At 42.4% G+C, this 21680-nt stretch overlaps 1 protein-coding gene across 1 annotated transcript; it reads right to left on the bottom strand.

Annotated features, from left to right (window-relative positions):
* Positions 1-1573: 1573 nt before the first annotated feature.
* MOBP (myelin-associated oligodendrocyte basic protein) lies at positions 1574-8534 on the bottom strand. The gene is made up of 2 exons (XM_006869124.1): positions 8329-8534; positions 1574-1613 (listed from the first exon to the last, which is right to left on the bottom strand). Exons 1-2 carry the CDS (start codon positions 8532-8534, stop codon positions 1574-1576), a joined length of 246 nt encoding a protein of 81 aa, XP_006869186.1.
* Between the last annotated feature and the right edge of the window lie 13146 nt (positions 8535-21680).

The raw sequence follows: 21680 nt of genomic DNA on the forward strand, positions 1-21680 counted from the left end.
CCTGTCCCATTAGAAATGGTTTCAGGTCCCACATACCAAGACCTCCTAGAGAAAGACAGAAGTCTTGGCCTAACCTCCCCCAATGCATGCCTCACGCCATTGAACTTTCCCCTCTTCCAAAGCCAAGCTCCTCCTGATCCCACTACACTGTCACACTGAAATTATGCAGAGGTCTAAGCACTCCCAGAGTCCTGGTGTGGCCCTGTGGGTTAATGCACTGGACTGCAAAGTTGGTTTAAACTACAAGGTCGGTGGTTCAAGCTCACGAGCCGCTCCTCAGAAGCCCTGTACGGTGTCGCTATGGATCGGAACTGATTCGACGGCACTTAACATTAATAACAGCAAACACTGACAGGCCAGCCCTCCCCTGGGCTGTAAGCGTCTACAGTCTGGCAACAGCAGCTCCCTAAGTTCCCGTTCTGATCTCATGAAACTGTCCTGACACCATCTGCCTGTGTCCAAGGTAAAAAGCAGTGGGATGCTACCATCTCCTGCCTTATGGGGGTCCCATCCAGTAAACAATCATATATTAAAATGTTTAAGTACTATTTACAACAACAACAAAAAAAGAAACATTAATTACTTAGATATAAAGCAAAAAAAAAAAAAAAAAACCATGGACAAGATCTGTTTCCTGAAAAATACAAAACAAAAAAGATCTTCCCTCAGGATCCCTCAGGAAAAGGGATGGGGGTAGGGTCTCATGGTTGAAGCCAGAACACTTGCACAAAGTAGTTCAGTTTGAAAAGTAATTAATTCTGGACCCAGGCCATCCAAGTGGAAAGGGCAAGGATCAACCTTAAGAGTATTTGCTGTCACTGAGGCTGGGACCAAGAGGAAGTGTTCACAAAGCCCCATGTGGGATTGGAAACAGGAACCCAGGGAAGGAGAATGGGAGAAGGCATCTTCCTGGTGCCTTTTCTCCCTACTTCTGACACTACACATTGGCTACATCTCACAAGTGGATTTACACAACTCCCACCTTCCCTGGGCATTTCTTTGCATGCCTGTATTACATGACAGTCTAATATCTTACTCGGAAAATAATTTGACTTTCCACAATTATGACTCTGACTCTAGGCTGGCATAGGGACCAGAATAAGGAGGCCAATGGAAACCAAAAGGCACAGGGAAAAGAGAGGGACCCTGATACAGAACTAATTCGCAAGACAGATCACGAATAAAAAGTCAGACTCAGAAACAGAAGGTCAGAGGGGAGTAGAGGTCTAGAGGACAATGCATGGCTGGCACTTGAACCCATCCTGGTCAAGATCTTGGAAGCTTGTGGGCATGCTGGGGAAGGAAGAATTTCAGGTGAAGGCAAAGAGCTGTGTCACCGAGCTCTGAGGAGCTGCTGGAGACCTACCTACTGGAGATGCCCCTTCTCACCTCCAGGCAGATTGCCCCCATGGCCCCCACACCATGAGGGCTGTGGGCTTCTGTAGTTGCCACATCAGCAGGTGCCTGCCCCTGCATCATATTCGAAGCCAGATAACTTGTCCAAGGGCATGAGGGTTGAGAAGCAGTGAGTCCAGGATCTGAGACCATCCATTCACCTGAAATTCCTCCTTGGTCACTTCTTCCTTGCAGCTGGCTTGCTCCTCCTTTTCAATCTGATTTATAAAAAGAAGAAGAAAAATGTGGCATTGGTAAGTGGTGTACACTGTCTCTCCAGGCTCAGTAAACACAACTGTGAATTTCCAGCCTACTTTTGTAGTTTATCTTTCTTCTCAGAAACCCAGCTGGCACTCTTTGGCAAAAGTAATATGAAAAAAAAATGTTTTTTTCCTAGCCTGAACATTATGCTATCTTTATGTACAACAGGACTTCAAAATGTTCATGGAACAATTTCATTATCATTTCATTCCATTTTTCCATGATTATTTTAAGCCCCCTTGTATGATAATGATCTATTTTCCTGATTGATCATCACTGACCATTTTGAAACAGAAAACCACAAACAAAATCAAAGTACCTTCTCCACCATCCCCTCCCTGACACACACATTCCTAGAGAAAACAAGTTTCACATCGCATACACATAAAGGCATGGATGCACACAAACATACAGATAAAAGATATGTGTTCACATTATAAAATTCAGGCCATATTGATACATTCCTATTCAGGGGAAGACACATAGACTTTGTTCAGGAAGAAGATAAATACCAAGTAAAGACATTATAAGCCTCTAGCTACAGACAAGAAGATAAATTTAACCAACTGAGGGTTGTATTATATTAACTGTAATTTATACAGATAACAGAATTCTATGTGATCACTTCTGAAATGAGGCTTGGTTGAGCACTCTCAGAATGCCATCAAAATTCTTGACTTACAAATCAAATAAACAAAACCCACCAAGAAGCATGTATTAGGAATGTGGCATATTTCCACTATAAGTGAAGTTTATGGAGATTATAGCTTTGCTTTCCTTGTCTTTTGGAGTGCTTTTAAAATTAGAAAAAAAAATCCTATTCAGATGTTAAGTGAAATAGCAGTACAAAACATACAAAAGCTAGTCATATAGATGAAAAAGGAAACAATAAAATTGTCTCTATTGACAGACAACATCATTTCGATGGAGAAAAATCTCAGAGTCTACAAAAAAGTTACTAGAACTAACAAGTGAGTTTATCAAAATCACAGGATTTAGGGTCAGCATAAAAAGTCAATTACATTTGATTATACTAGCAGTGAACAATCAGATATTTTAAATGTTTAAGTACTACTTATTTACAATTTAAGACATTAATTACTTAGATATAAAGCAAACAAAATATATGCAAGATCTGTTTGCTGAAAAACTATAAAACAAAAAAGATCTAAATGAAAGGAGACATACACCATGTTTGTGAATTGGAAGTCTCAGTATTATTATAGTACTCCTGAACTGATCTACAGACTCAACACAATCCCAGTCAAAACTCTAGGAAAATATTGTGGAAATTAACACTGATTCCATAATTTATATGGAAAAGTAAGGGAACTAGACTAGTCAAAACAATATTTAAGACGAAAAAAAAAATGTAAGAAGATTCACACTAATTGGTTTCAATAATTTCTATAAAGCTACAACAATCAAGACAATGGTATTGGTAAATAGAAAGCCACATTGCTCCATGGAACATAACAGAAAGTACAGAAATAAACTTACACATATTTGGTCAACTACGTTTTGATAAAGATGCAGAGGTAACTGAATAGAGAATTTTTCAACAAATTGTGCTGGAACAATTGGATAGCCATATGCAACAAAACTGAACCTGAACCCGTATCACATGCCATTGACAAACTATTAACCCTAAAGGGATACAATAGACCTAAATATAAAAATTTTAATTTTCTAGAAGAAACTCTTGGGACCTCAGGATAGGCCAAGATTTCTTACAACACAAAAAGCATGAGTCATAAAAGAAAAGAGTTAATAAATTGGAATCATAAAAGAAAAAAGCTAATAAACTTTAAACTTCTGTTCTTCAAAAGACACTTAACAAAATGAAAAGGTAAACCACACACTGGGAGAAAATATTTGCAAAACATTTATTCGTAAAAGGACTTACATTCAGAATATATTGGAAAAATTCTCAAAACTCATTAATAAGAAAACAAGAACACAAAAATTTTTAAATGGGCAAAAGATGAGCAAACACTTCACCAAAGAAGATATATGGGTGGCAAACAGACTCATGAAAAGATCTTCAACAATATTAGTCATTAAGAAGATCAGGATTCAAGAGTTCAGCCACCCAAACTCATAACAGCAATAATGCAATTTCAGAGGTAGACAGGGCAAAATCTTGTCCTTTTCTTAACTCTGGTATTACTGGAAGACGATCAATTAATTTCTCATTTTGGTTGACTAGAGAGACCAAAATTAGATGTCCAGCCTATAATCACTAAAGAGAAATTAAGCCTACTATATACCTGGTGAAATTTCTCCACAAACATGTAAAAAGTTCTTTCTAAGACATGAATATAAAGTCAGTATATATCACTCTGGGAAACAAGGAAGACTCAGAAAAGGGTTTGAAAGGACTCGTTTGCCCAATCCTGCACAAAGAAAAGGAGAAAATGTTAAGTCTACCTCTTATACACCTGAAAGAACAAAAAGAGGGCAAGGCATGTCATAAAAGTATCCAGAATAAACTTGGGTCTACATGCCTAAAAAGCAGGCAGGCTAACTCTAGCTACTAGTCAGAGCCTTAGCAGCTTGCCCCTCGGAACTGTCAGTGCTCAATCTGGGACCTCTAATAGTAATTCCTCATGGATTACTTGTTCTTCTGAAGTAAATTTTAGCTTGTCAATTACCTGTGTTTCTAATTGCATTGCTCTTTGGAGGGCCTGTCAATTTCTAATGAACCTAAACAATATGTAAATACAAATCTTTTCTTCTACAGTTACAAGGGGAAGGTCAAGTAGATTCTACTCCTATGGATGTAACCAACATGTAGCCATTCAACCATGGTCCTGACCCTAAATTTTAGAAGTACCTAGCCATTCCTAACCCTATACAGTGGGTCGTCAACAGACCACCAAATCAAGGTTTGCTTCAATTTGAGATTCAACACATTAGTACATTCTTTATCTCCTAGAGACCAAATCAAGATATAGGGAGAACCTAAAGTCACTTAAGCACATTTAACCTCTAACAATCAGTAATCTTGCCTGGGCTTTGATTTTTATTATCTACTGAAATGAAACAAGGGGAATAAGTAAGTGACTGAAGAAGGAGAGGGAACATGGAGATTGGAATCACTGAATGTGGGCTAATCTCAGAGCCAGCCAATCTCAGCACTGGCCCCTGGAGGGAACACAGTATTTATTACAAAGGGACGGACCACTCATAAATGCCACCTGAGCAGTTGGTATGATGCAGTACTATGCATATTGTCATGATAAGATATATATACAGAAATAGATTGGTCCTCTGGTCCTTCAGTACACAGGACTCAATGAGGTACAACTAGAAATGTTATGAAACAATGAGTCAAAGGCACTCACAGTACTGCCCAAATAAGTGACTGACTGACCCCAAACTAGCTACTCACAACCACAGCAGTACTCAGGTAGAATTCAGATGGTGCAAAAGCAATACAACATGAGATTTATTACACCAAACTGAGTTTTGAATAAAGACTTTCAGGCCCTCTGCACCCACGGAAATGGCATTGACTCTTTGTGGAGGTACCTCCACTGATAACCACTGAAAACCCTGAGATGATGGAATCAAAATACATCAACAGGATCAGCATTGGGTTGCTAACCACAAGGTTTGTGTTCAAACCCACCAGCCGCTCCTTGGAAACCCTACATAGGGCCGCTACACCTCAGAACTGACTTGGCAGCACTTAACAACAAGAATACCCATTTGATGGATGAAGGTGAGTTCATGTCCTGCTTGAACCCCAGCTACCCAAGAGCCATCACTCAACTCCCTGTAGATTGTGGCTTGCAGCAGCCACAGTAGGTGGCATGCTTCTTGGATAAATATGCTCAGCATATTCCTACCTACTTCCATATATCAAAGTTTACCTGCCCTTTGTTGTTGTTGTTAAGTGCCATCAAGTCAGTTTTGACTCACAATCATCCTTTACAGTGTTTCTGAGGTTGTAAATCTTTGCAGGAGCAGAAAGCCTCATCTTTCTCCCAACGAGCAGTTAGTGGGCTTGAACTGCCGACCTTGTGGTTTAGAGTCCATCAGATCATTTGTTGCTGTTGTTAAGTGCCATTGAGTCAGTTTCAACTCATTGCGACTCCAATAGGGTTTCCGAGTAGCAGCAGGTAGATTTGAACCACCAAACTTGCAGTTAGCAGTTCAGTGCTTATCCTACAGGGATGATCATTTTTGTTGTTGTTAAGTGCCATCAAGTTAGCGCCAACTCATAGCAACCCTGATCATTTAGGAGGGTCTAAATTAATAAGCCCTGATGCAACACTGTAGGATAAGCACTAGACTGGTAACCACGAGATCAGCAGTTCAAACCCACTAGATGCTTGGACTCCCTATAGAGGGAGCTATGAGTTGAAATCAACTCAACAGCACATAACAACAAATTACTGACTGAGAGTGTGGTGACTCTTAAGAACCACAAGAGAAAGATATTGCAGTCTACTCTCATAAAGCTCTGCAGCCTTGAAAACCCTATGGAGCAGTTCTCCTCAGTCATATAGGCTGCTATGAGTCAGAGTCAATTCAATAGCAACAGGTTTTTAAATGAATAATTAGGTTCCCGGACACAAGACTTAAAGTTTTAGGGGCTGCTAGCCTGGTCCGGTCCACAGGCGTCCTGGAGTGGTGCTTTAGGGTAAATACTAGACTGCTAACCACAAGGTTGGCAGTTCAAACCCACCAGCGACTCCTTGGCCACTATTAGTTGGAACCAGCTCAATGACACTGAAGAACACCAGCCTGGTACTTCACAAGTTAAAGTGCCCCAATCTCACACTTGTTACAGGTTAAAAATTTGGTATCTTCCACATTTCTTTAGGATATATCACAGACTCTGGATCATTTATTTCTGAAGGACCTAGGTCAAAGTATAATCCCTTCAGGAATTGGGGCTGAGGATGCTTGTTGAAAATACAGATCCCCAGGTGTCACCATTGACTTAATGAATGGGATTCTTGGGGGACATATTTAACATGCTCCACGATGGATTTTTCTGCATACTAAATCTGTAAATATCAGTGACATCCACACGCAGTAATGTGCTACACAGGTGCTGGGTCTCCACAGAAGATATGAGAATCTCAAATACAAATAGTTGTTGTTGTTGTTGTGTGCTGTGGAGTCGGTTCCGACTCATAGCAACCCGGTATAGGGTTTCCGAGGCTGTAAATCGTTATTGGAGCAGAAAGCCTCGTTTTTCTCCATTGGAACAGCTGGTAGTTTCGAACTGCTGACCGTGAGATTAGCAGCCCAATTCATAACCACTATGCTACCAGAGCTCCTTCAAATACAAATAGCACCCACTTATAAAATGGATTTAGTTCCAAATATTGAAAGGATTAAAACGCTGGCTTCCCTAAGATGGAGCAGATGAACATGGGTCTCTCAGACTCTCCAAACTTCCGATTCCTTTCCTTTCTACGTGGATCACCCTCCTCTTACCCTCTACTCATCCCAGCATAACCTCCTCTGTAAAGTCCCAAATTCCTGTGGCAGAGACAAAAACTGTCTGCTCAGGGGTCCCATGGCCCAATGTATTGATTATGATATTAGAGCATTTATACCCTAGACTATGACCAGCTATTCTGTTGTTGGTCCTCATAAATCACAACCAATTTGGCTTGTTCAATTCCATATTCTTTTCTGCAGCACGGTATGTGGAGGTTGTTGCAATAAGGATGTTGAGTAACCAAAAGAGCAAATGAATATGTGATTCTAGCCACTGGTATAGCGTCAGATGAAGAATGCTGGAAAGACACATGAAATGGCTTAAGCTTTCTGAGATGTTCTTGAGTCACCATCCCTCCTCTCTTTGAGGTACAAGAATTGAGGTACTCATTTGCTACTTCAGATAATACTCTGCTTTGATAAATTAATTCATCACTTCTATCCTACTACACAAAGGATCTAACCATCTGAAGTGTTGTATCAATAGTGTGTAGGAGGAAAACAGAAACCACACTAAGTATTTCAAACATAGGGATTTAATGTAAGGAATGGATTACACAGGTTTGGTAAGGCTGAGAGAGACCCACTGAAATAGCCCAGATATTAGTAAACATAGGAAGCAGCTACTAACCTTAGGACTAGGGGAATGAATGGGAAGAAATGATGTTACCAGAACCTAGAAGCTTTGATGGGGGAACCCCCACGGCTGGTGCCTGGCCCTCTGAGGGGGGAGCTGCGCGGCTGTTGCTTGGGCTTCTGAGGGGGGCGCGGCTTGGCTGGTGGTGGTCGGATCTCTGGGCGGGGTCGTGGCTGACGCTCGGACCTCGAAGGGGACCGTGGCTTGGCTGGTGCTCTGACCACGGCGGGGGGTGCAGCTGGCTGGACCTTGGGCCTCTGAGGGGACGTTGCACGGCGGCTGGTTCTGAGAGGGCCAAAAGAAGCTGGAGCCTGGAGCCAGGACTCTCCTCTTCTGCTTAAGGGATGCTGACAGGAGCTGGAAACAGGAAGGAAGACCCTGCCCCCCTCCCACCAGTGCCTTCCAATGGAGGAACTTTACAGGGAGTCAACTGCCAGGGGCCTAGGCAAGTGTGGTCTGCAGAGCCCCAGACCCAACCTCACAGAGCAGAGTATGAAGGGTGGGCTGCATGCTGAGAGACAACAGGCGAATACCCAATCCTAGTGCCGAATGGGCGGTGTGGACCAACTTACCTGGTCTTCTGGCAGGCGCAACAGATCCAGTCCTCTTCTTTCTTCTGGTAGAAGCAACCACTCTTGCAGATGCTGTATTTACGATCCACAATCTCGCGTTTGGAGTTGAGGAAGGTGAATGGTGGGCAGCAGTGTATGCTGAAATGCTCAGAAAACTTCTGGTTCTTGGAGAGTTTGGGGCCGTCCTTTACTATTCTCTGACTCATCTTACTGTAAATCATCCACCAGGGAGAGATGGGGAGACATAAAACTGCACATCAGGCAAGGGATGCTTCTACACAAGGAACCCACTTCCTGCTCCACCCAGAGTCCAAATTAGCATCTAGGGTTGCCTTGCCTAATACCAAAGATCTGGAAGACCAATTTCCTGCCCAACTAGATGGAAAGGAACTAAATTGGGGTCATTAGTTTTTATGTGTATTTTTAAATTGTGTTTTCTAAGAAAGAGAGGCACATGCACTCTTTTACTTTATTTTCAAGCAATCAATTTAGAACAGAAGACATACTACAGAACCAAATATAAACGTGGCAAGATACTAGTGTAGATTTAGGAAAGGCCTTTTCTCTAAAAAGCAAAGGATCGTGTATTATTAAAACAATAGCACTCTTCATCAAATAAAATGCTGCACAACAATGAAAAGGAGTACACGACTAGTAAACACGTCAGCATGCTTCAATCTCACAAACCTACTGCTGAACAAAAGAAGTCAGACACAGAAGAACACAAGCTGGAATGATTCTATATATATGAAGCTCAAATTCAGACAAAACTAATCTCCAGTGATAAAAACCAGAACACGGCTATGTTAGGAGAAGATGGGGTCTGACTGAGAAGAGGCATGAGGGAGAATGCTGGGAGCTGAAAATGTTCTGGATCTTGATCTGAAGAGTAAGTATACAGATGTATGATATGTATGTCTAAATGCAATGAGCTGCACACTTAATTTTGTGCACTTCAGGAGTCCTGGTGTGGCACTGCAGGTTAATGCGCTGGACTTTAAAGTCAGTTTGAACTGTAAGGTTGGTGGTTCAACCGCTCCATGCAAACTCTATACAGGGTCGCTGTGAGTCAAAACTGACTCAACAGCACTTAACAACAACAACTATATTTCACTTTTACCTCAATAAAGGTTTACCTCAGGAGGAGAAGGAAAAAGAAGAAACTAAAGAGGCTTGAGAAAACTCTAAAAGGGGTTGATGGTGGTGGTGGTGTGCTGTGAATCAGTTTCGACTTAGAGTGACCCTGCATAGGGTTCCGGAGGCTTTAAATCTTTACAGGAACAGAAAGCCTCATCTTGCTCCCACGGAACTGCTGACAGTTTCAAACTGTTGACCTTGAGATTAGCAACCCAATTTATAACCACTATGTTACCGCAAGGTCAGCAGTTCGAAACTACCAGCTGTTCCACAGGAGAAAGATGAGGCTTTCTGCTCCCATAAAGATTTCCAGCCTCAGAAACCCTGTACAGGGTTGCTATGAGTTGGAACCGATTCCACGGCACATAACAACAACAACAATGTTACCAGAGCACCTTCCAAAAAGGGGAGATAAAAAACTTAATTTCTATAACATCCCCTCTGGGAGTTACAGAATTTTACCTGATAGGCAACAGTAGCCCGATCTACTCTCCAAAACACTGATGCACGTTAATTGGCAATGAATTAACAAGAGTCATCATATACACACTGGGTGAAGGGGTCATCCTGGATGCTGAGAATGTTCCTGCTGTCAACATACTCAAGGTCAGTGTATGCTGTGGTCTTCCCCTTGCTTCATCTATTTTCATCATGCATAAATAATTATTTTATGTGATTAAATACTTAATTCTGATTCAGCTTTTCCTACTTTTCTTAGGAAAGTCTCCCCAACTGCCTGATATTTTAAACACAGGCACATAGCAAGAAAATCCTCTCTGGATCCTATTTCCATATATATTTGCCTCCCTCTAAGTCATCTCAGTGTACTCCCATCTCCCTCAAGTTCGTTTCCTTTCAAGGACAAATAGTTTTTCATGTTGTTGCTGTTGTTGTTAAGTGCCATTGAGTTGGTTCCAACTCAGTGAAAACCTTGTATAGGGTTTCTGAGGAGTGGTTGGTAGGTTTGAACTGATGACCTTGAAGTTAGCAGTCCAGTGCTTATTCCAGTGTGCCACACCAGGACTCCATGATGCTAAACTCAGATGTCGTTCTTAATTGATCCCCCTCTCTATCCAAACCCTTCCCTTTCCTGTGATACCACATTCTCTTAGACTTCTGCCTCCATCTTTACTCTTTTCCTGCTCAGTGTTTCCCACAGGCTACTATGATTTATATAAAACTTTAGTGTTAGAGTCCTTTTGTTGTTGTTGTTGTTTTTAGGTGTCATCAAGTCGGTACCGACTCATAGCAACCTTATGCACAGCAGAACAAAACACTGCCCAATCCTGGGCCAACCTCACAATTGTTGCCATGCTTGAATCCATCTCGTTGGGGGTCTTCCTCTTTTTCTCTGACCCTCCACCTTACCAAACATGATATCCTTCTCCAGTGACTGGTCCCTCCTGACAATATGTCCAAAGTATGAGAGATGAAGTTTGGCCATCCTGGCCTCCAAGGAGCACTCTGACTGTACTTCCTCCAACACAGATTTGTTCATTCTTTTGGCAGCCCATGGCACTTTCAATATTCTCCTCCAACACCATAACTCAAATGCATCAGTTCTTCTACGGTCTTCCTTATTCACTGTCCAGCTTTCATGTGCATATGAGGTTATTGAAAATACCATGGCTTGGGTCAGGCGCACCTTAGTCTTCAAGCTGACATCTTTGCTCTTCAACACTTTAAAAAGGTCTTGTGCAGCAGATTTAACTAATGCAATATGGTTTTTGATTTCTTGACTGCTGCTTCCATGAGTGTTGTTAGTTGATCCAAGAAGAATGAAGTCCTTGACAACGTCTATCTTTTTTCTGTTGATAACTGCCTCCAAGCAGTTAATGGAATTGGGGCAGGGGGACTGAGATGGTCAGCCTATGGAGCTGGTGCCAAATGCCTTCTGGCTGAGGCTTACTGGCGCAGAGGGAATTTAATCATCAGAGCTACACTTGCTCAACCAAGGCAGAGGCCAAGGGGACTGAGAGACCAAGAACTTTCTAACACTTCCCCAAGCAGGCCACAAAGCTGAGGCCCTGGGCGTGCCTGCAAGCACATCTGAGAAGAGTTGGTCCCTACCAAAGACCCGTATCCTGTGCGTTCCTGATCCTGAATTGTATGGCACGGTGGGTTAATGCACTGGATTGCAAAGTCAGCTTGAACCACAAGCTTAGCGATTCAAGCTCTCCAGCTGCTCCTCAGAAACCCTATACAAGGTTGTTATGGATTGGAACCAAATCGATGGCATTTAACAACTCCCCTGATAAATACCATAATCCTAAGTATGACCTGTGAGTTCTGTGTGGCCACTGCAGCGCATCATCATGCCCAACAGAGATGTGGACAATGCCTTGGGATGGACAATTGGTGTCAGAATTAGTAAGGAGGTTGGAAGGTAGAGGATATCTAACCTCCACCTCATAGGAATCAGTCTTGGACTGATGTTGAGTTTGATTTTCCTTTCCCCTATGAAGTCAGAAGCGGTCCAACACAGCCTCCATGCCATTTTTACAATTGGGATGAAGAATCAGGTAAAATTCCATGCATACAAACATTTTTCCTGGCTCTAAGATTTGGCAGTCAGAGATCAAGGCTTTTGGAGGTACAAAAATGGTCGATACTTAAGATACAAATAAGTGAATATCAGCACCCCTGAGAGAGAGGGGTGCCAGGATGTGGGTGTGAAGTAAGAAAGGAGCTGCTCCAGACTATGAAATTCCCAGAGTCCCTGGGTGGTACAAACAATTAACATATGGTTCGCTCAGAGGCGCCGTGAAAAATCAGCTATTGGAAACCCTCTGGAGTAGTTTTACACGTGGATTCTCCATGAGCTGAAGTGAACTCAACAGAATCCTTTTTTAATGAGATTTCTATCCCTAGTGACTGGGAGCAGGGTGATGCTATCAACTGATAGCAACTGTTAAGTGCCATCAAGTCGGTTCTGACTCATAGCAACCCTGTGTAGGCTTTCCAAGAAGTGGCTGGTGAGCTTGAACTGCCAACTTTATGGTTCAAACTGACTTTGCAGTCTAGCACATTAACCCACAGCACCATTCCAGGACTCCTATCAACTGATGAGAGGCAAGAAGTGAGGGAAAGAGAGATCTTACTGGTCTGGGCTACTTAAGGTGCCCAGGAGATTCATACTGAAATGGCATCCAAAACTCAGGCGTTTGAACTCTTGTCTTGAAAGCCCTATTCATGGCAAGAGGCACAACCTTAAGAACCTAGGAAACAAAGGAGGAGGCAGATGAGAGAAGACTTCTGGGAGGAGTAGCAGGCCTACCTTCAGGCTGCAGGGCCAGGGGCCAGGGAAGAAGCTGCAGCAAGGGCAGTCAGAAGGCTGGGAGGAATGGCATCTTCTTGGAAGAAAAACTTGGAGGAAGAGGAAGCGGTCAGCTGTATCCAAAGAAGGCCTTTGTCCAAACAGGCATTTATGAACCAATGAGAAACTGTTGTTGTTGTTACGTACTGTCAAGGCAGTGTCAACTCACAGAGGCACTATATAGGGTTTCTGAGAAATGGCTCGTGGATTTGAACTGCCAGCCTTGCTTGGCATTGCAGTTAACAGTCCAGTGCTTATCCTACATGAGAAACTCCAATGAGAAACTAGAGCTGATTCATAATAAACCTACTGCCATCGAGTTTATTCTAACTCATAGTGACCCTATATGGGATTTCCAAGACTGCAAATCTTTACTGAAGCACACAGCCTCATTTTTCTCCCAAACAGTGACTGGGTGGTTTTAAATTGTGGACCTTACAGTTAGCAGCTCATGCCTAACCCACAGTGTCACCAGGGGTTAGCAGCTCATGCCTAACCCACAGTGTCACCAGGGCTCCTTACATAGACTCTAAAGATCAGCCAAACCACTAACTAAATCCTACACGTGTTTCCAAGCTCAGTTCAGATATCTCCCATGAAAATTAATAAAATGAACACTTCAGAATTAGCTTGCTGGAGTGATTTCATCAAAAACTTAGCTCACAGAGACTGTTATTAAACTTTTCACAAACCTCACACATCCTGAACTCTACTAGTCACCTAAGACCCAAATTTTCAAAATAACAGAAATTTTAGTAGTCATCCCAAATTTCCAAGAACGTCTGGTATGGGCTGAAAGAGGCGTTTGCCAGGCCTTTCTTTGACGCACCTCTGGGTGGACTCAGACCTGAAACTTTTTGGTTATCAACAAGTGCATTTGCTGTTTACAACAGCTAAGAGAGAACTCTCACATTCACATTCCAAGACAATTCTTCCCTCACTCGCCAGTTCCTCACACCTTGTCCAGCAGGGGGCAGCCTCACTTCTTGCTACCCATCAATGCGTTATCCGAAAGTTAAAAAAAAAAAAATAACCTTTCTCTTCCCTGGAAAAAAAAAAAAAAAAAAAAATAACCTTTCTCTTCCCTGGAATAACCCTTCTACCAGGGCAATTAACTGAAAGTTCATCCAGCTTAAAAGCAACTTTTTCCCCCCAATTCCCATTGCATCCATCCTCTAGTAAAACATGTGTAGTCTGTGGAAAGACGAGTAACTTTTTCCCCCAGTAGTAGAAAGACAGCATTTAGTTGGGGTGCATGGTTAATTGGTTAAATAATACTGCCATCCCTCAGGCCTTGCCCAACACCATCCTCTACTTAGGGATGCTAAGCTCCACATATTAAACTATAGAAATATATATCTATAAGAGTCACTTCTTCCCAAAATATCAGTCTTACTAATAAGTTAGTTGTAAAACCAAAAAGCTCACTTCTTGATACCCATCAATGCATTGTCCTAAAGTTAAAAAGAAAACAAAAATAGTCACTGCCATCAAGCTGATTCCAACTCAAATCAACCTATAGGACAGAGTGGAATTGCTATATACAGTTTCCAGGGCTGTAAATCTTTACGGAAGTAGAGACAGTTCATCTTTCGCCCGTGGATCAGCTGGTAGACTCAAACTGCTCACCTTTTTGTAAACAGCCAAATGCTTAATCCACTGCATCACCAAGCTTCATTCAAATTGGTTGCTGTTGTTAAATGCCACCAAGTAGGTTCTGACTCCTAGCAACACTGTATAGAGTTTCTGAGACTATAAATGTTTGCAGAAACAAAACGTTTCATCTTTTTCCCACAGAGTGACTGGTGGGCTCGAACCACTGACCTTGTGTTTTGTAGGCTGGTACTTATCCTACAGAACCAATGCACTCCGTCAAGTTAGTAGTTGTTGCTGTTGTTAAGTACCATGGAACCAGCCCCGACTCATAGTGACCCTGCACAGGGTTTCCGAGGCTATAAATCTTTATGGGAGCAGAAAGCCTCATCTTTTGCCCACAGAACAGCTGGTAGTTTCGAACTGCTGACCTTGAGGTTAGCAGCCCGATTTGTAACCACTACGCTACCAGAGCTCCTTCAAGTTAGTTGTTTGTTGTTGATAAGTGCTGTCGAATCGGCTCCGACTTATAGCGACCCTGTATAGGGTTTCCAAGGAGCATCTGGTGAGCTTGAACCTCTGACCTTCAGTTCAAATGGCATTGCAGTCTGGTGCGTTAACCCACAGTGCCACACCAGGGCTTGGTGATACAGGTAAATACTAACAACAGATAAAAGAATTTGGTGCTGTGGAGTGGATTTCAACTCCATGGGACAGAGCGGAACTCGCCTTGAGAATTCTCTAGTGGTACCATGGTTAAAGCACTCTGCTGCTAACCAAAAGATCACAGTTCAAAGCCACCAGCCACTTCACAGGAGAGAAATGTGGAAGTCTGCTTTAGATGTCAAAAGGACCTGTTGGTTAAGCACTTGCCTGATAACCCACAGATCCATGGTTAGAATCCACCAGGCACTCTGCAAGAAAAAGATGTGGCAATCTGCTTCCACAAAGATTCAAACCCATTGCTATCTAGTGGTGGATTCAAAAAGGTAACCTTTTGATTAGCAGCCCAGTGCTTAATCCACTGTACCACCAGACCGCCTTGCCATAAAGATTATTGCTGTTGTTGTGTGCTATTGGTCCTGCTCACAATGACTCTGTGTAGGGTTTCTAAGAGTAGCTGTTGGGTTTGAACTGTCAGCATTGATGTTAGCAGTTACAGCCTTGGGAATTCTATGGGGACAGTTCTACTCTGTTTTACAGGGTTTCTATGAGTCACTGACAGTGGGTTTGTTTTGGTCTGGATTTTACCTCCTGCCTAATGGCTGGGTGAGTTCCAACTGCCAACCTTTGGGCCCACTGTACCACCAGAACCCTTTAATTATTATTTACTGAGGACCCATTATATGGTAGCTGTTTTACCTACTTTATCCTGATTTTAAAATATGGCCTCATCAGCAGCACACTAAAAGTGAGATAGGATAAAGAACATGCCCACATTCATAAAGCTGGTAAGAAGCATGGATAATTCGAATCCATAACCGTATGATTCCAACATCCACACTATTTGACTAGGTCCTATATAGCTTGGTCCTCCATGTGTCCTTCCCTCCTCTCTGAGGAGCAGGAGCCCAGGTTCTAGGCTCAGAGTGAATTTCAGGGGACTGGGAATGAGCCAGGAATGAGATAAGGCTGCACCGCACAAGTCTATGTTCTGGGGATACAACATAACTAAGGCCACACTCCAGAAGGGCCCTGAATAGAACTCAGGGACTTTATGACAAGATGGCGACCAGTATTTTCCTTGTACAGAAGAAGGTGAGGGACTCGAATGTAAACTTGGATAGGGTACCCCAAGAGAGTGTGACCCACATGCTTCCTTAGCTCTTCCCACACCAGTCTTTGGAATTTTTTGAATCTGAATTCATTGTTAAAATATTAGAAAACATGGATTAACAATATATTCATTTTCTAGAATTGCCATAACTAAGTACCACAAACTGGTACAACAGAAATTTATTCTCTCATGATTCTGAAGACTGGAAATCCAAAATCAAGGTATTGGCAGGGCCATGTTCTTTCCTTGCGTCTTCCAGTTTCTGATGGCCCCTGATGTTCCTCAGCTATGGCAGCGTAACTCTATAGGGCTATGCCTCCATCTGCACACGGCCTTCTCCTCTACTACGTCTCTCTTTATATGGACAGCAGTCATTGGATTCTGGGCCCATCTTAATCCAGAATGACTTCATCTAGACTTCACTACATCTGCAAAGACTTGATTTCCAAATAAGATCTCATTCTGAGGTCTGGTAGACATGAATTTTAGGAAGCATTAATCAACCCACTATATGCAAAAATAACAAAAATTTCTCCGTTTTTATCCCATGGCTAACCACTTGTAAAACATTCCATTTTTTTCCTTTTAGGATCCCATCAATTGCAACTCAAAGTGACCCCATGTTACATGTGTTACAGAACTACTCCACAGGAGTTTCTTGGTTATAATCTTTGTTGATAAAACTTCCTATTTATGTCCCATGAAAGGAGCCTTGGTGGCATCAAGGTTAAGAACTTAGCTGCTAACTGAAAAGTTTGCAGTTTGGAGTCCTGGTATGGCTCTGTAGGATAAGCAGTGGGCCATAAAGTCAGTTTGAACCTCAAGGTCAGCGGTTCAAACCCACCAGCCACTCCTCAGAAACCCTATGTTGTTATTGTTAAGTGCCACCGAGTCAGTTCCTATTCATAGTGACCCAGTATTGGGTTTCCAAGAAGCAGTTGATGAGTTTAAAATACCAATCTTGCAGTTCAAGCCAATCTTGCGGTACTGTGCTTCTCCTACAATGCCATACCAGGACTCCAGAAACTCTATACAGGGTCACTCATGAGTAAAAAAATGGATGAGATGGCACATAACAACAACAAGAAGCAGCTTTGCTGAAGGAAGACTTGTGATCTGCTTCCAGAAAGATTACAGCCAAGAAAATTCTAGAGGGCAATTTGACTCTGTCGCATGGACTCATCATGATTTGAAATAATAAAAAACCAGGATTTTCTTGGCTGTAATTTTACTGGAAGCAGATCACCAAGCCTTTCTTCTGTCTTCAGTAGAGGGCTCAAAACACCATCCTCTAGGTTAACAGTTAGGATAGTTAAGGGTTTTTGGGGGTTTTTTTGTTTTGTTTTTTTGTCGACTTGACTGGGCCAGGATTCTCTGCAACTTGTTATTGAGATGTAGCTGTTTCCCATTCTATGAGTTGATGTGATAAACTCCTAATCCTCCCACCACCCTAATCTGATTTATGGGAGATTCCCAAGGGTGTAACATGCAAATACCTTTTATTTTATAAGAAATCAAAGGAGAGGGATTTAAGCAGAGAGAGACAGAGGGACTACTACCACCAAGACAGAATTGGGAGTAGAGTGTGTCCTTTTGGAGCTGGGTCCCTGCAATGGGAAGCTCCTAGATCCAGAGGAAGATTGATGCCGAGACACATGGAACATTCCAAAGAATGTGGGGCTACAGATGCTGAAAGGAGACAAGGACCTTTCTCCGAGCCAGCGCTCTGATTTTGAACTCTTAGCCTCCTCAACTGTGAGAGAATCCATTTCTACTTGGTAAAGCCATCCACTTGTACTTGTTAGAGCAGCACTAGAGAACTAAAACAGCAGTCAAGCGTAAGCTTCTTGTGGCACCCTATCATTTCAAATTCCAAAACTAACTTTTCAAGGTACACCCTTCGGCTTCTCGTTTTACAGATGAAGAAATTTAGACCAGAAGTTAAGTAAACTCTCCAAAATTACATAAAAGCAAAACAGCACACTAGTCGTGTTCAGTATTAGTTGATTACCTTTCTTCAGTAACAAACCTTGATTCTATTTGGCAGAACAGTAAGTCCAGTTAAAAATACATAACTTCTTATGTGACACCATTCTGACTTCTGAGACAAAACTCCATGGGAAAGATGCCCCAATACTTTCTCAACAAACATCTCCATGACCTTGAGTCTCAACCCAAAGCCAAATTACTTCTCAGGCATCTTTCCAGAACTTTTCTTTCGCCCAAGGAGTAATAAATACTCCACATTTCTTTGTGCCCTGATTTGCACATAATTCTAGGAGACCACCTGGAAACTTCAGTGTTATCTTTACTGTTTCATTAGCTTCTTAAATTCTGTCCTCAGGGTCTTCTTGATTGCCTGATTCAGAATGAGGTGTTCAGCTGATACTTAATTTTAAATGAGAGCATGAACAAAGCATTTTTCTCACAACAGCTGCAGGAGTCCTTAGCCCTGTCCCCAGATGCTCCATAGGGTACCAAATCCCTCCCTCCCTAGATTCATCAAGTACAAAAGTCGTGAGCAAATGAGGATATGCTCTTCCCAGGTTTTTCCTCTCCTTTCCCTAACTTGTTTCTACATAAAGCTATGATTTTTCATTAAAACCCACGTTGCCTCCTTCTCTTCTTTTAAATTCCTAGGAATAATTATAAGGAAGAGTAGTAACCAGGACTTACAATTTCCATAGATTGGCTTTAAGACAAGATAAAATGTCTAATATTTAAAACACTGAATGATTTTGAAGGGTGGAGAATTAACTTCAACTGCTTAAAATATTTATAAATATTAAATGGACTTCTATGAAATGTTGTCTCTCTTTCACAATTTAAGATTTACTCTGGACTCCTGGAGTGGCACTATAGGATAAGCATGGGACTTAGAAACACAGGGTTGATGGTTCAAACCCACCAGCTGCTCCTTGAAACCCTATATGGGGTCGCTCTGAGTCGGAAGTGATTCGTCAGCACTTAACACACAACTGAAAATCAGAGCCCCTGAGAACAATAAAATCTTTTAATCTTTTATTCTGTGAAGGGAGATAGAAATAAAATATATTTTCAGCAATAATGTACGAATAAGCATAAAAGACAATAGGTGGAATTTTACTTACTGGGGACATGGGGCTGTGAAAGGAAAATTCCAAACCTAATTTTTGCACATTCTTCTGAAACAGATATTGTGAAGGAAATGCCAGAACAGAGATCAGTGGATTATTCACTGGTCTATGAGGAGCTTCCAAAGTTTGTGGAAAATTGGAACTAAAAGATAAAGGAAATTTGTCACAAACTCTTAGAAGCCCCCATATATTCCTCCTAAAGCCAGGATAGCTTATTAAAGTAAAGAATGAAGATGGGAGAAGGGGAAGGGGAATTTACATTTATTTCTATAAAATTGCAATGTAAACAGTAAGGGTTTAATTTTATTTAATTATTAATATTCTTATAATTGATTGTAATCTTATAATGATTAGTCATGGAAATATCAGGTTGCCATTTGAAAAATAAATATTAAGAGTCATTTTGGAAAATGCTAATGGAGATTGTATTCACATAAGAAAAATGCATCTGTAAAATAAGGCTTTCTGCTCCCGTAAAGATTTACAGCCTCGGAAACCCTATACAGGGTCGCTATGAGTTGGAACCAACTCCATGGCACATAACAACAACAAAATGCCAGTTAAAAGCAGCGGCAGGAAGCAAGATAATTTGTTATAAAGCAGCAGCAACTCTGGGTAGCAGGTTGTCCCAGCTGACGCCAGCTGACGCCAGCTGAGAGTTGGGGGATGGGGGGGTGGCGCTGGGGGGAGTAGTCCTCATCAAGAGAGCCTACAGCTCCCACAGGCACCTCCTGAAACAGTGCTCTCAACAGGGGGTGGGGACAGGAGCCAAGGGAAGAACAAATTAAATACTCGTAACCTGGAGAATTCTAATAATTCTTGGGGCTGATTTTCAAGCTGGTGAAGACCTTTATAACTCTTATTGCTGCTGCTGCTGCTGCTGAGTGTCGCCGAGTCAGTTTCAACTCACAGTGACATTGTATAGGGCTTCTGAGGAGCGGCTGGTGAGCTTGAACCTCTGACCTTGCAGCTCAAACTGACCTTGCAGTCCAGCACAATAACCCACAGTACCATACCAGGACTCCTTTAGAACTATAGGTGGGCACCATTGAGACAATGTATGCACACAATGGAACCATATAACCAAGTTACGTGTATAAAAGAAATACACTCAAAAAAGACAGAAGGCTAAAAAAAATAGTGGTTATGAATTGGGCTGCTAGCCTCAGGGTCAGCAGTTTGAAACTACCAGCTGTTCTGGGGGAGAAAGATGAGGCTTTCTGCTCCCTTAAAGATTTACAGCCTCAGAAACCCTGTACAGGGTCGCTGTGAGTCAGAACCGACTCCGCAGCACATAACAACAACAAAAACAACAACCATTTAGTCATTCATTTCACTGCTACCATCTAGTCATTATTTAAGGATTCATTCCACGGGCTAGTGATGAACAAAACAGAGAAGGTCCCTGTGCTCATAACTTAGAGTACAGTGAAGGAGACCTTGACAGGTAACCTGGCAGGTAGTTGCGTAACTAACATGTGATTCACGCTCCAAAGGAAAGAAACCGAGCTGTAGGAAAGGATAGAACACAGAGACAAATTCCGATTGAGGGGCTAAGTCAGGATTCCCTGAAAGAGTGATAGTTAAGTGAGAGTCATCGAGGCATGGAGGAGGAAAGTGGTCCAGACACAGGCCTGAGATGGATGTGTGGAGTCAGAGGAGGTGAGGTGGCTGGAGAACCCGGAGAGAAGTGAGAGCTTCAGCGATGGAGGGGAAGGTGTGGGTAAGACTGTGCAAGACCTGGAGGGTGAACTAAGAAACAGGAAGAAAAGGAAATCATGGAAAGGATTTGACTAGAGAAGATAAATCTTCCTGTTTCTGTCCCATGAAAGGAGCTCTGGTGGCATAGAGGTTAAGAACTTAGCTGCTAACTGAATGCTTGGCAATTTGAACTCACCTAGCAGCCCTGCTGAAGGAAGACCTAGTGCTCTGCTTCCATAGAGACTGCTCTTGTTGTTCAGTACCATCGAGTCGGTTCCGACTCATAGCGACCCTACACAAGGTTTCCGAGAAGCAACTGTTGGGTTTGAACCACCAACTTTGTCGTTAGTCGTTGTTAAGTGCCATCGAGCCAGTTCTGACTCACAGCAACCCTGTATAGAGTTTCCAAGGAGTGGTTGGTGGGTTTGAACCATGAACCTTGCAGATCAAACTGACCTTTCGATTAGCAACCCTGTGCTTATCCTACAGCTCAACACCAGGGCTCCAAAGATAGGAACTGCATTGGCCAGGAATTGAACCCAGGGCTCCTATGTGGCACATAAGAATTCTCCCACGGAACCACCAATGCTCTTACACAAAAGGAAGTCTCCATAGAGATTGCTGTTGTTGTTAAGTGCCATCGAGTCGGTTCTTACTCCTAGAGGCCCTGTGTAGCATTTCCAAGATCTAAAAATCCTATAGGACAATTCTA

Source organism: Chrysochloris asiatica, unplaced genomic scaffold (assembly GCF_000296735.1).
Source record: "Chrysochloris asiatica unplaced genomic scaffold, ChrAsi1.0 scaffold00127, whole genome shotgun sequence".
Lineage (NCBI taxonomy): Eukaryota > Metazoa > Chordata > Mammalia > Afrosoricida > Chrysochloridae > Chrysochloris > Chrysochloris asiatica.

Coding starts and splice junctions, on each gene's coding strand:
- MOBP (XM_006869124.1), bottom strand. CDS start 8,534: ATGAGTCAGAGAATAGTAAAGGACGGCCCCAAACTCTCCAAGAACCAG. Junction 1,614..8,328: donor TGCGCCTGCCAGAAGACCAG/GTAAGTTGGTCC, acceptor TTTATAAATCAG/ATTGAAAAGGAGGAGCAAGC.